General features: G+C 35.1%; 1 protein-coding gene across 4 annotated transcripts; it reads right to left on the reverse strand.

Moving 5' to 3' along the window:
* Positions 1–265: 265 nt before the first annotated feature.
* Positions 266–7554, reverse strand: LOC131654186 (uncharacterized). 4 transcript variants are annotated; one of them, XR_009299255.1, is made up of 12 exons: positions 6937–7554; positions 6604–6714; positions 6314–6481; positions 6094–6203; positions 5259–5367; positions 4098–4253; positions 3861–3976; positions 3604–3770; positions 2833–2963; positions 2609–2749; positions 1516–1571; positions 266–1374 (listed from the first exon to the last, which is right to left on the reverse strand). XR_009299255.1 is itself a non-coding variant. In XM_058924609.1 (11 exons), the coding sequence occupies exons 1-10, from the start codon at positions 7432–7434 to the stop codon at positions 2642–2644; spliced, it is 1674 nt and encodes a 557-aa protein (XP_058780592.1). In that variant the 5' UTR covers positions 7435–7554; the 3' UTR covers positions 266–1571; positions 2609–2641. The 4 variants fall into 4 exon arrangements, 2 of the variants coding, with proteins under 2 accessions (XP_058780592.1, XP_058780591.1); XR_009299254.1 differs by having other exon boundaries at positions 1516–1599; XM_058924609.1 differs by having other exon boundaries at positions 266–1571.
* Between the last annotated feature and the right edge of the window lie 6322 nt (positions 7555–13876).

Raw genomic sequence — 13876 nt, forward strand, 5'->3', positions numbered from 1 at the left:
TCTTTCCATTTCCTGCATGATGTCAACCATACATGAATTGTCGCAGTCATTGGCAGTGACTGTGTTTTTTCTTCCTAACATGCATATATATATATATATATATATATATATATATATATATATATATATATATATATATATATATATATATATATACACACACACACACACTAGGCTTGTCACATTCATTGGCTCTAGCTCAACAATCAAGTGTAAGACCCTACTATGATGTTAATTATGATCTATGTCCTTTTCTTTTGTTTCCTCCTCCTTGTATAGTTGAAGAAATAACTCAATTACCATTATTTCATTCATCATTTTCTTCAAGTTTTAATCCAGAACTACGGCTGTTGAATTAATGGAATCTAATGCAAGATCTAACTATATTTACTTCCACTCAGATTCAATGGATCTAAACTGACACAGAAAATCAATACATAAGTTTTGATACCCCAAGTACACTTCTACAATATTCCATGTACACATCCATTTATACATGACATCATGCTGCTTTCATTTTCAATATCTATCTGGAATTTAAACAATGTACCAACCATCTCATTTCATTCAATGTAGGTGTTGGTGTTAGATGTATAACAACCATCTTATTTCCCAATTTCAGACTTCAACAATCATGGGTAGATGCAAAAGTGGGGGTGCCAATATCTTGCCAGGCCCAATTATTCTACAAATCATGGATCCATCTATTTGGGCTTCAGCTATTTACTGAATAAGCCCATCAACTAAGATCTACTTTAGTAATCCTGAAATGCACCTATATCAGCTGGAGGTTCAATTCTAAAGTTCATTTGACATGTCCAACCAGACGTATCAAATATTTCAAGGCAGTTAACAATTTATTACTCAATCCAAAGATATAACAAATTGCAAAAAGGTACCGTTAGTTAGTGGTCTACAAAAAGATACATTATATAATAAGATGAGAATGGTGAATCAAACAGGTCTTGTTTGGCATATAAGTTTGTGGATATATCTGTAAGATTTGTGGCTGCTTTAATTTTGAGACAATACTCTTTTTATTTCATTGAAAGCTGGCTTTGAATAATGATAATAATATGACGATCCAAATAATCGAAAGCTTATTAATCTTGAAAACATTACAAAGACGAAGACAGAGAGGTGAAGAACAGAATATGATATTTCATACTGAATATTTATGATATATTCACAATGAACACTGTTTACTCATATGACCAAACATCTGATTTTCATGCACTTGCACCTCAACCTTCATCAATTATGCCAGAGTCTGACAAGTGTAGGTTTATGCAAGAATCGTGATGAGGCAAGTTACGTGAGGTGGGATAGTAATCCACATTTGGAGGTTAAAAATTAATTCAACCTTTGGAGGCTCTGCATGAATAGATTACATGAGAAAAATTCTAGAAAGTGGGCAACAATGCATTCATCATATGCATGCATGCCAATGCTACTACCATTTAAAATGACTTCGTACACTGTAATAGCTTTGGTTAGGCAAGAAATTAGTCAAACCTTGCAGCGTGAAAGTATGTTTTTCCCACTTTTCACCTTGAAGACCCAACCTTGACCTATAACAAGTACCAAGCTTGTTATCTCCTGGAAGACATGGCAGAAACAGAGAAATAAGGAAAAGAAAAGGGGGTAAATAAGCAAGCAAACAAATAGATATTAGAACTGGAGAAATATTTGGATATCAGTCCCAACTACCAATGATTCACAACTTCAACCCATACAATCAGTAGAAGACAGACACTAAAGCATCATATAGAATGAGCATTATGTAATTTTACAAAGGTGACCCATTGTCATTATATTAATATTTTAGCAGTACGAAGCCCTTCAAGAAGTCTTGAGAATTGTATAATCATGCTGAACAGAAATCCAGGGCAAGAGGATATGCAATTTTGATTGACATATTGTATAGCCATGGATGCATGTCATAGTTAATCCTTCTGAAAAGCATAAATCCGAAGTGCGGTTACCTATTGAATATTGCACTTTGCATTCATTTACATCAAAAAATTAAAAACTGTATTACAGATGAAGGTATAACTTATAAGGTGACTTGGTGGTATTGGTTGAGGACTTAGAGACTGCGAGGCATAAAGTGTTGAGTTTGATCCTCACCCACTAACTTTCTAACAACTAGCTTTTGTTGTTCAAAACAAAAAAGACGGTGGTCACATTAGACAAAAAAAATCAAGTGGAACTGTTGTGATAATTGTTAGGATATAGAATAAAGAGGAGTTAGTTACGGAAGTTAGTTAGTTAACTGATTAGTTATAGAGTGTCATGTGTAAATAGGAGAGTACATGGATAGAACTAGAAGAGGATGATTATGAAGTATTTTAAACTTCTGGTAAATAGAGCAGCGATTCTGTTGTAAAGTGGAAACTGTTGGAGGAGAGTTTTACCCTCATATTCTTCCTGTTTTCTCAATAAATTGTTCCCTCTTAAATTTTGGGTTCCTAACAATAATTGATCTTTCTTTTGCCAAATATTATAATCTAAATGAATGGAAATTCACTAAAAATTCATCAGACATCCAAGGTCCAAATTGCAAAGTAGTCTCAGATGTAGCAGAGAAAATGAAATGGTGTCCAACCTTGAAATGGAAAGGTTTAAAGGATCAAAAAGATCAACAAAGCTCCAGAAGGCAAACACACTCAATATGAGGTGTGTGTGGGAACATGTCAACTGGCTGTAGGCTTATTAGCTTGTAACACCCTTTTATATTCAGCTCTTCCTGCACAAAACATTCAGCAACTCAAATAGCTGAATCTCAAAAAACTAGAGCTAAATTACAAAAAAACAAAAAGTTATACATACCACACCATGGCAGAGATAATCAAGGTCCCGTGCACATGTGGCAGGATTGCATGATACATAAACTATGCGAGGCGCCCTGAGATTTAGCAGGAATTTAATCAACTTCATGTGCATCCCTGGGCGGTTGGGATCTGTATTGGTCACACCAAATGACAACAAGAATTTTTAATTGTAATCTTTAGTCAATGTGAAGAATAAATATGATCAACATGTTAATACTGAAATTGAGCTAATTTGGTTTTTTTGACATGGAAATTGTCTGCTGACAACTTGAAGCAAACATTTACCAAGAACCATATAAACCAGCATATCCACCTCCATTCAAGAAAAACACAAAACAAAGCAAGCAAGTACCGTTAGAATGTATACAAATGAAGAATAGTTATCCGCTTGCCTTCATTGAAACTTCACTCAATTCAGTGGTCAATTGCAGATTGTGGAAAATAGCAAATTGTTAAAACTCAGCTATGCAATAATGCTATAGCGCCGCTACTTGATAACACTAAATACTAAATATTGTATCGCAGAAAAATATCAGTATGTCCAAATTCCACAATACTAATGTGGTATAGCGCCTCTATGGTGGCTATTTAACAAGATTAATGGATGGAGGAAAAGTGAACAAAAATGGCATTTTCAACAAGTAGGATAGATCCATATATACTTCTGATCAAGACTACAGTCAATTCTAATCAATTGAACAAGCCAAACAAATTGAGAAAAAAATAACAAAGGAATATGAAGGAATAGGGAAATGCAGAGCAATGAAACCTGAAATAACAATGTCCGGTTTAGGAAAATTCTTCCCGAAATTCTCATCAATTTTATTGAGATCCCCCTGAACAAATGTTGCATTTTGTATGTCATTTAACTTTGCATTAAGTCGGGCATCTGCAATGGCTTGAGGAACTACTTCATAGCCATAAACATGCTTTACACTGTTCAAAATTAGAAGAGCAGACATTAATTTAATTGTTTGACTGTTTGTCCTAAAATACTAGTAAAACCAAATGAAGATTAAAGCTTACCTTCTGGCAAGTGTAAGACCTATGGTGCCTGTTCCACAAAACAGGTCAAGGACAATTTCTGAGCCATCTCCTTTGATGCCAGCACATTCTTCTATCAGTTTATACAACACTTCTGCCTAATAGGAAACATACTAGTTATATTTCTTTGCCGATGGTCATGATTCAATTTAAGATATAAAATATGAGATGGGATCTGTAATGCTAGAGTTTGCTGATAATTTTTAGCATATTGTAAACCTGATGAGTATTTGTTTGGAAGAAAGAGTTTGCTGATATTTGGAAGGTAAGCCCTCTTAAGGTCTCTGTAATGCTAGATTTCCCATGCAAAGTGTATTCCTCCTCCCCAACAGATGTGTTACCAACAGAAGTATTTACATTATTCATGATGCTTGCCTATCATACATGCAGAGAAGGAACTTAATGGTACTAAATACAATATATACATATAGTTTGGAAACAGGTTAATAAGGTGAAATATCTACACACAAAACAAGAGACAGTTAGGTTCAAATATTGAAAAAAAAATGACAACGTGAGAAGGAAACTCATGCAAAAATGAAAATTTTACCCAAAACTAAAATCAGTTTTTTTTTTTTTAAATACGCTTGTCATAAAAATCTTGAAATACACCCGTCCATAAAACTAAATTGTTAATAATTACATTGATGAGATTTCTTACATATCCCCTTTATTGCTTCTGTCATCCCGCATAAAAAATTCAAAGCATGATTTAGAAAGCATAGTTCAGTGCCAATCGTCTTCAGGACAACCCAAACAATAATTCGCTCAGCATCACCTCAGTTCCCCCCTCCCTATTTAGTAGTGGGATGTTACAGGATCTATCCCATTGATATACCTTAAATTTTGAAATATAGGGGATAATCAAACTGACAGGTGCGGGATGTTACAGGAACAATTCCCCTGATGTAGCTTGAAATTTGAAACTTAGGGGTCAATAAAATTGACAGATATTGTTAAGCATCAATTATCCTAAAAGCTTAAGATGTTCAGAGAAAGCACCAAATAGCTTCATGTCATTTAGACATTCCTCTAGGCTCTAGTGTTAATGGCTTGAAGCATTGAGAATGTACTAGCCCATTTTACCTTGGATAAAAATTAATTAAAATTTTATCATGAATAATGGAGCACCAAAACTCAAAACTCTATACCACTTGATCAAAGAAATTCTACCACCATGTTAAGATCAAATCTCATATATGCTTAAGTTGATGAATGGAAAGAAGCACTTGAATATTTAATATCTTCAACAGAAACAGAACTTAGTTCAAAGCATAACAGTTTTATAGGGATTTTGAAAGTTAACGAAGAAATATATGCGGAGAAGCTGAAGCAGAATGTATAATCGTAACAAAAAAATTGAAAAACTTAAGTACCAACCACTTCAGGAAATGCAGAAACTTTATCAACTAGGACCTTCAGCAGCTCAGGCTTGTAGGAAGATGTCACAAAGTTTACCATTATTTCAGGCAGACCGGTTGTTACATCCCTGGATCAAAAATTTAAATGTTAATATTGATAGAAAACAAGGTACCCTTCAAATGAAACATCGTTATTTCACTCCTTTAAATTTGATTCCTTCTTCAGGTATCAGTGCTCACTTTATATACTTTATGAAGTTTTTTGAAATTTTGGAATTGAAAAACATAGTGGAAACTATAATTATCTTAAGATTCGATGAAATTTAAATTTTTTATCTTTGTAACATATCCTCCAGCACCTTTGCCCTAGTTTTCAGAGATAAAATCAACTTTGTGCCCATCTAAATACAATGTCTGAACATTATCCGGCGTATGGAATCCCACATTGCATAATGATGTGGTTTGAATAGTGGTTATAAGCGGTGGGCATCCTTCACCATATAAGTTGGTTTTGTGTGGTTGAGTTAAGCTCAACACAAATTTTAAGATAGTATCAAAGTTTATGATATTTTTCTAACTCATTATTGAGTCACCCAAGTAACGCTCCAGATGTCCATTCCTACCTTCTTGGGCGCCAGAGGCGTGTGTTGAGTGTCACACATTGGATAGTTATTTAGTTTCAACTGTGGTTATAAGTTGTGGGTATCTCTGACTCTAACCTTATAAGGTAGTTTTGTATAGTTGATTAAGGCTCAACCCAAACACTATGGTTCACAAATATAGATGCATAAACTTCAGTGTCCACGTATAGCAAAAACAATATAGATAGGGAACACAAAATATAACTTAAATACCTTCCACTTCTCAGCATCAAATGCTTAAGAAATCCTACGTGTGAATGAACATTGTAAGGAGAGAAACCAAGTTGTGGTTCCCTCCAACACTCTTGGATAGCTGCAAGAACCTATTCAGATGTTCAAGTCAAAACGTGAGGAAATCAAATAAGTGTAGGTTACTGTAACAGAAACAAACAGTTGAATTGCAAAAAACAAAAAAATTCATAACATTCCATACCTTATTAGCAGGATCAGTTTGAAGTAAGCATTTGTCAACATTTATAATCTTATCAAAAAAACCAGGAACATGCAATCCAAGTGCATAATTTTCACTTCCACCATCAACATTTCTTTCGTGCACTGACTCTTTAGGCAACCATTTATATGGACCAAATGAGAATTCCATCTAGACAAGAAAGAAAACAGAGCACAACACATCTTAATTATTAACTAAACGCATCTGCATCGAATATTTAGTTTTTGCAAATGACAAAACCAAACAGAGCAATAATTGACTAACAAACCAACCTTGTTTCTATAATGAAATTGAATATCACATGGAACAATAGGCTTCATAATCCCAAGCAATTCCAATTCTTTCTGAGAAAACTTCCCAACATGTATGACTAAATCGCGAACCTGTTTGTATTTATCTTATAAATGTTTGTATATAAACTATAAATTGTTAGCATAAGCTATCATTCAGAATTTATGAAAATAAACCGAAAATCGCCTATGAACATGCTTAAGCATATTTTACAAATTCTTCCAAATGGTCTCACAAAAGTGCTTACTACACTAGATAATACGATACTAGATAAACTCGAATAAACGAATCCAAACATGTTCTATGTTACAAACCTGTTCCTCTTTAGCTTTAACCTGAGCTTGATAAGCCAAATTCTGCGTCTTGCAACCGCCACAATGAGGAACATAGACACAAGGTGCATCTACAGTGTCAAAAGGAGGAGTTAAAGTTTCAAGCTTAGTTGCTTCAGCATAATTACCCTTTTTCCGAGTGATACGTCCGATGAAGCGTTCGCCGGGAAGTGCACGGTCGCACATGACAACAAAACCGGTATCGGCGACTTTGCATAGACCTTTGCCTTTGTAAGCGAGGGATTCGCAGAGCAATTCGAGGGTTTGGCCGCGTTTTGGGAAATAGGAAGTGGCATTGGAGTTGGAATTAGGGGTTTTGGAAGTTGAAGTTGTGGTTTTGGGTTCGGGTTCTGGAATGGAACATGAGAGAGTAGAGAGAGGAAAACGATAAGAGGGAGATGAAGATGAAGAAGATGATGGGAATTTGAATTTTCGAATGTGGAGTGGAAGAGTGTTAGTTAGGTTTGAAATGGTTCCCATTTCGCGGTTTGAATCAGAAACTGCAATGTGGAGTGTTGTATGGCCGCAAAGTGGAATGAATATGTAGGAAGTTTTTTTTTTTTGAACAAGAATATGTAGGAAGTTACTTACAAAGATTTGATGATAAAGATGCAAACTTGATTTTAAAAGTAATTGCAATGTACTATTTCAACATGTTATAGTGGTTTTGTCTTTGTATCAAACTATCTACTATCTATCCAATACTAAAGTATTGACCAAACTGACCAATTTGCCCTTATAACCAAATATCTTTATCCTTAAAAAAAGATATTCACGTAATTAACAAATTAAACAATACTTCTTGTCAAACGTTGTGTTCTCATTGGTCAGATTTTTCAATTGTTGTCCTTGCAAACAAAACTTTTCCCTCCAACCAAAGACACAGCTTTGCAAGGAAATAAATTCTCTTCTTTCTCACTTTTCCACGTTTTCTCTCATCTCTCTCTTTCTCTCCTTCCCTCTTATCTCTTCTCAAACCCTAAAAAGTCTGAACAAAATAAAACCAGACTCCCATTTTTTTCATTTCTAAGTTTGCTTCTCACAACTAACCCGGGAATTTATCAAAGGTATGTCTTTTCCATCTATTGTTTCGTGTTTATGTCCTCATCTAACCCATTTTCATAATCCTCACCTCAAAACCATTTTCGTATACCATTTTGTATGGGTCATTGTTGGGTTAGTTTTTACAGATCTGGAGACTTGGTTAGAGGTAAGAAAAATTGCTCAAATCTCACTGTTGAAATTTCTCAATATCTTCCAATATAACATAGAACAACTGGTTTTATAAATAGTGATTTTGTCAAACTTGTATTATTTCACTGCATATTTGTTGTTGGTATTTTTTGTTTTGCAGGTTTGTTTAAGTTTGTGATTGTGTTTCACTGCATCCTTGGTTCCGGTACGTGCTGCCGTCAATTGTTTTTGTTTTTTCAATAATATTTTGTAAATATGTTCATAATAATCATTCAATTCAATTGATTTTTAATGACTTTTGGAGTTCTGTAAATGAGTTTGTTTAGGTTTTTATGCAGCAAAACACATTCTTCAATTAGGGTTTCTTGATTTGAGAATTTTCTGCATGTGAAGGGGAAAACTAATGGTGGTCAGGTGGATTTTTACAACTTCTTGAGTGGATTTTTATTAGGTAACTCCTTGATTTGAAGCTTAACTGACCGAAAATTTGAATTTCTTTTTTGTTCAATTGTATTATCATTATTTGCTTCTTAAGTTTGCTTGATTTATATGTGTTGGTGTATTGTGTAGATAGCATCAAGAATTGCATAATTGTTGTAATATGTTGATTTCTATATATATATATATATATATATATATATATATATATAATGCAATTACAGATCATTTTCACATCCAATGTTCATGTTTATTTGCTGTTAAGTTCAGTTTTCTATAACTTTCGTTTCAAATAAATTTTGAGAATGTTCGTATATTTGAGGATCGCAGAAGCATTCATGGGGAAGTAAGCAAGGATGAAAATATAGTTGATTCTCTTCTCAAGATTCAACAAGAAAATGAACACATACAACATCGTGTGACCGATGTAAATTTGAAATCAATCATCCTGGTAAATTTTCAATTAACCGTTGATTTCACAATTTTTTGACTAAATTATAAATTTCAATAATTTACTGGAACTTTGTTGAAGAGGATAATATATCTGACGACAAACGTAGACGGGCTGCTCTGATGGTTTGGTTTTTGTTTTTCTTAATCTTCTGCTTAAGTTGAATACCGTAGGAATTCATTTGTATACGTCAGAAATGCGAAAAACAAAGTCAGCAGAACATCTTGCAGTTGTAGAATTGCCTCAAAGATTTCAATATGGTTTACATGTTTTCTTTGTCACAGAGGTTTGTGTTTGTGTCATTAACTATGATATCTGCCTATAAGTTAGTGACTCTCAATTTTCCTTCAGGGAAATGGACCTTTTGTTTGTGACTTATTGAGCAGATCATGTCCTGAGTTGGATCTTATACAACGGCCACCATTTCTATTTGCTATCAATGTTTACTTATTTAGAGTTTTACTTTTGAAAGTTTGTTGTCTTAGTTTTCTATCTGCTTTTGTAGACTCCAATTGCCTTGGATACGGCTAAGGACAACAATGGAAAGGATCGAGAGCTGAGAAAATGAAAAGAGTTCAACAACTATATGTCCTGTGTTGTCTGGGAGTGTTATTCCTGCACATGATCCATTCCAACTATGCATGTTTTTACATGATAGAATTTGTTATTTAGGTGGCGGTTTGGCTCTAATCGAAATAGACAAGATTAACATTGTGTTGGTTTAGTTTCATGGATGTTTGTGCAATGGTTATGTCAACAATTTTGAACTAACCAGTTACTTTCATTTGCCTCATAATTTTTGTATAGATCTCAGACCTGATGAAGAACATGGAGAAAAATTGGCCATCTTTGAGTTGTCCAAGTAGCAATGATTCTAGGTTCTGGTCACATGAATGGGAGAAACATGGAACATGTGCAGAATCTGAGTTTAATCAACATGAGTACTTTGAAGAAGCTCTCAAATTGAAGGAGAAAGCCAACCTTTCCAGATCCTCAAGAATGCGTGTAATAGAGATGCAGCAGGATTTACATGTGTGTGGACACTTTTAGATAAAGTTTCATTGAGTTCACTTTGTTGCCAAAGAGTAGATGTGGTGATCAAGTTCAATTCCCTAAGTTCACTTTGATACCACGGGTCATTATCAATACAATACCTAATTTTCATACTACTAATATTTTATTCGTAAAACTTTTTTATATGGTTAATTTCTGGTCAAACTTCTTTACTTCACATTTTTCGTATCGTTTAAAAAATACTACACCACAAATAATACACCCGGGCGACAGCACGGGTCTCTGACTAGTTTTGTCTTTACAATTGACAATGATTTTAAATTAAACTACTAGTAATATATATGCGTGAGTGCGCAAGTGTAAAATTATTTAGGAGTGGAAAATTGTACTCTAAATTGATAATTATATTTAGAATTTAATTTGTTGTGTCTCATGACATTTTATAAAGTATTTCATTCATATTTTTAACATTAAAGACAAGTATTTCATTCATTTTACAAAGTATGAGATTGAAAATTTCACCGGGGTGAACGATTTCGGTCTGTGGCGCTTGAAGATGAAGGCCCTATTGGTTCAGCAGGGTTGTTTGTAAGCGTTGAAGGGAGCGGCAGCCATGGGTGATCTATTAACGGAAAGAGAGAAGACGGCCATGATTGAGAAAGCACACAGCGCAATTTTATTAAGCCTTGGAGATAAGGTTCTTTAGCATGCATCAAAGGAGATGACGACATCATGGTTATGGGTGAAACTTGAAAGTTTATACATGACCAAATCACTGGTAAATTGTTGGAGCGGTAAAGCGGCAAGCAACAAAAGATTTGGAAGTATTCATCCGGGATTTATCGTGTCCACAGAGATCGGTGAGAAGAACTGCCGTTCGACTATCTCGCGTTCTAAGTTTCATGATTTGGGTGCGGAAAGGTAAATGCGGGAAAAGTAAATAAAAGCAGATAAACAATCTCAATAGCCTAAGAGAAATAGTTATGGAATTGCATTTCGTTCTACCCGTCGAATACTTAAATCCGAAGATCTATCGCTCGACACTCACAATACGCATCAACATCACCGGGCATCATTCGAGATGCCACATCGGTGCCCATGTCTGCAACACCGACGAAAGCTCAACCGTACTATTCACATCAGCGATTTCTCCACCGACACAAACAACACGGAGGCATTAAACTCGATACCCACTACGATTGTTAGTCCTAAATCCATGTCTGCAACCCAGAAACTAACAGTTATCATTCCTAATCAAGATCTATGGTGTCCATGTCTGCAACAACACAAATCCAGAGCATTTAAGCAAAAAGATCAAGAACAACAACAATGATGATTTGTAAAGCGAATATATAAACGATCCCAAGATCCACAAATATACATACAATAAGAGTAGAAACATACATACAACACCCACCATTGGAATGAAACAAAGGGAAGAGAGAAGATGAACCGGAAAGATCTCACCGGTACAATGAAATCGAGTCAGATCCATGATCAATCCACATGACGTCGCACCCAATGGTGTTTCCTAAGCCTCTAAACTACCAAAAAAGGATCAGAGCTCAACTTGTCAAGAAGAGGTGATAAAAAACCTAAAAAAATCTGTTATTAACTATTTATACAAAACTGAGTTTCGCAGTGGGCGCGACGCGCCCTACTTCAGTGCGACGCTCCCTGTATAAATTTACCAAACCGCCCTAGAGCGCGACGCGCCCTAATCCGGCGCGACGCGCCCTAACTTCTGCCAGCTTTTGTTCTTCAAACTCAAAGAGGGCGCGACGCGCCCTACAGCGCGCGAAGCGCCCTGCACCAGAACAGCAGAATTATTTCCTCTTTGCTCTTGCAGCCGTGTCTTCGACACTTTATTCCTCAAGGCTCCAAAAACGCAAGAATACCTACAAAAATACAACAAAACTATCAAATGGTATAAAAGTGTATGAAAATACATCTATTCACAAAGTATACGTATTTACACAAAAACGGGGAATTATTCAAACGGTATTAACAAAAAGCATTGATAAGTGCCACTATTTACATACACAAAATAACTACAATTTGGCACTTAACAACTCTCCCCAACTAGAATCTGTTTGTCCTCAAACAGGGCCAAACACTCAAATCGCAAAAGTAAAAATCCAAAGAATCAAGAATCGACAAGATTTGGAAAAACAAAACAATTGTACGGTTCAAACAAAAACGTACGAACAAAGTAAATACTTACCACTATCCTACCACGACAACATGAAAATGAAACGATTCCTAAGTACGAAAATTCATACAAAACATCCTAAAACAAAACAAGCTCAATAATGAATCACGCCTAGCAAAAACTCATCGGTAGATGAAAAAAACACCGAAAGGTGAGGACTTTGAACACTCATCCAACAATCTTGAAAACAATAGACAAAATTATGCATTCATCCAAAAATAGCATCGAAAATGCAACGGCACGAATCACAAGGGCTTTCAAGGTTGTAATGTGGCTCGGTTAACAAACAAATGATAAGTCCTAAAGCTAATCGAAACAAAAACTTGCCTAAACCTAAGGGAGTAATTACTTCCACAAAGTTTCAAACAATGAAATTTCAATCCAACTTTCTTCTTCATCACAAATTGTCAAACCAAAACATAATACTTATTAGCACACTCTTATTCCAAACTCTTTTTGTTCTTTTCTTTTTCAAACTTTTCTCTTTTTTCTTTCTTTTTCTTTTCTTTCTTTCTCACATTTTTTTTTCTTTTTCTTTTCTTTTCTTTCCACTACCTCATATCAATCACATCATAAAGAGGCAAACACCTTCTCCCCAACTTGAATTCAACCATAACATAAAGTGAATACTCCCTACTTTCTAAGGCAAGGTAAAAATCCATCTAAACATCATAATTATAGGTCAAGAAAACAAAGATAATCAAAATCCATCAAAAAGGGTGAACTATGTCTCAAGTTCAAAAACAAAATGGACAATGACAAAAAGGCTCAAAGGGGGTACTAATGGTCACACACTCACAAGGTAAAATGACATTTGGCTTATGGTAGTTGCGCTCAAAATCAAACAAGTGCCTTGATCACTTTCGTGCATTCGCAAAATCAATACAGACGAAAGATTAAACATAATAATATCCAGTTAAAACAAGAAATGCCGGTCACTCACATATGTATACAATGGAAAGCCACCTCACATTTATGGTAAAAAGGGGAAACTAATGTGATTCAAGTCATGAACAAGTTATGCAAAAAGAATGAATAATATGAAAATTGTACAAATGAAAAGTCTCCTAATCATGCTAAGCTATAGAAAGCGATAAACGAGTACCTTGCTATGTACAAATTCGAACAATCATTACCGCACAATTGGCATGTTGAATCAATCAAAATTGAAGAATTACCAAATGCGACTTCAAGTAATCGAGCCAAAATTTGAGTCTAAACAACAACAAAAGAATTAACACATATTACTAATAATTACTGCACTATAAGGCCTTGGTGTAAGTGGGAAAAAGGCGAGTCAAATGAATCATTAAAAAGAATTCATTGGCTAAAAGCTACAGACCGCGCTAAGCGCGGTCTAGCGCGCTAAGCGCGCTACACCAGAAAGACAAAAACCAGGGCAACAAAACAAAAATTCTAGTGTGCCTCCACTTAACAACTATACATCTCATTTATAGAAAAACAGAAAAATAAAACCGTTGGGGTGCCTCCCAAAGAGCGCTCGTTTTACGTCGTTAGCTCGATGCCTTTTATTGTTTCGCGAATGGTAAGAAACTTCCTCGCGGTACGCCAATGCTTTCGCCTCAAACGGAACCTAAAGGAAACATCCTGCC

The sequence above is a fragment of the Vicia villosa genome, linkage group LG2, assembly GCF_029867415.1.
Source record: "Vicia villosa cultivar HV-30 ecotype Madison, WI linkage group LG2, Vvil1.0, whole genome shotgun sequence".
Classification (NCBI taxonomy): Eukaryota; Viridiplantae; Streptophyta; class Magnoliopsida; order Fabales; family Fabaceae; genus Vicia; species Vicia villosa.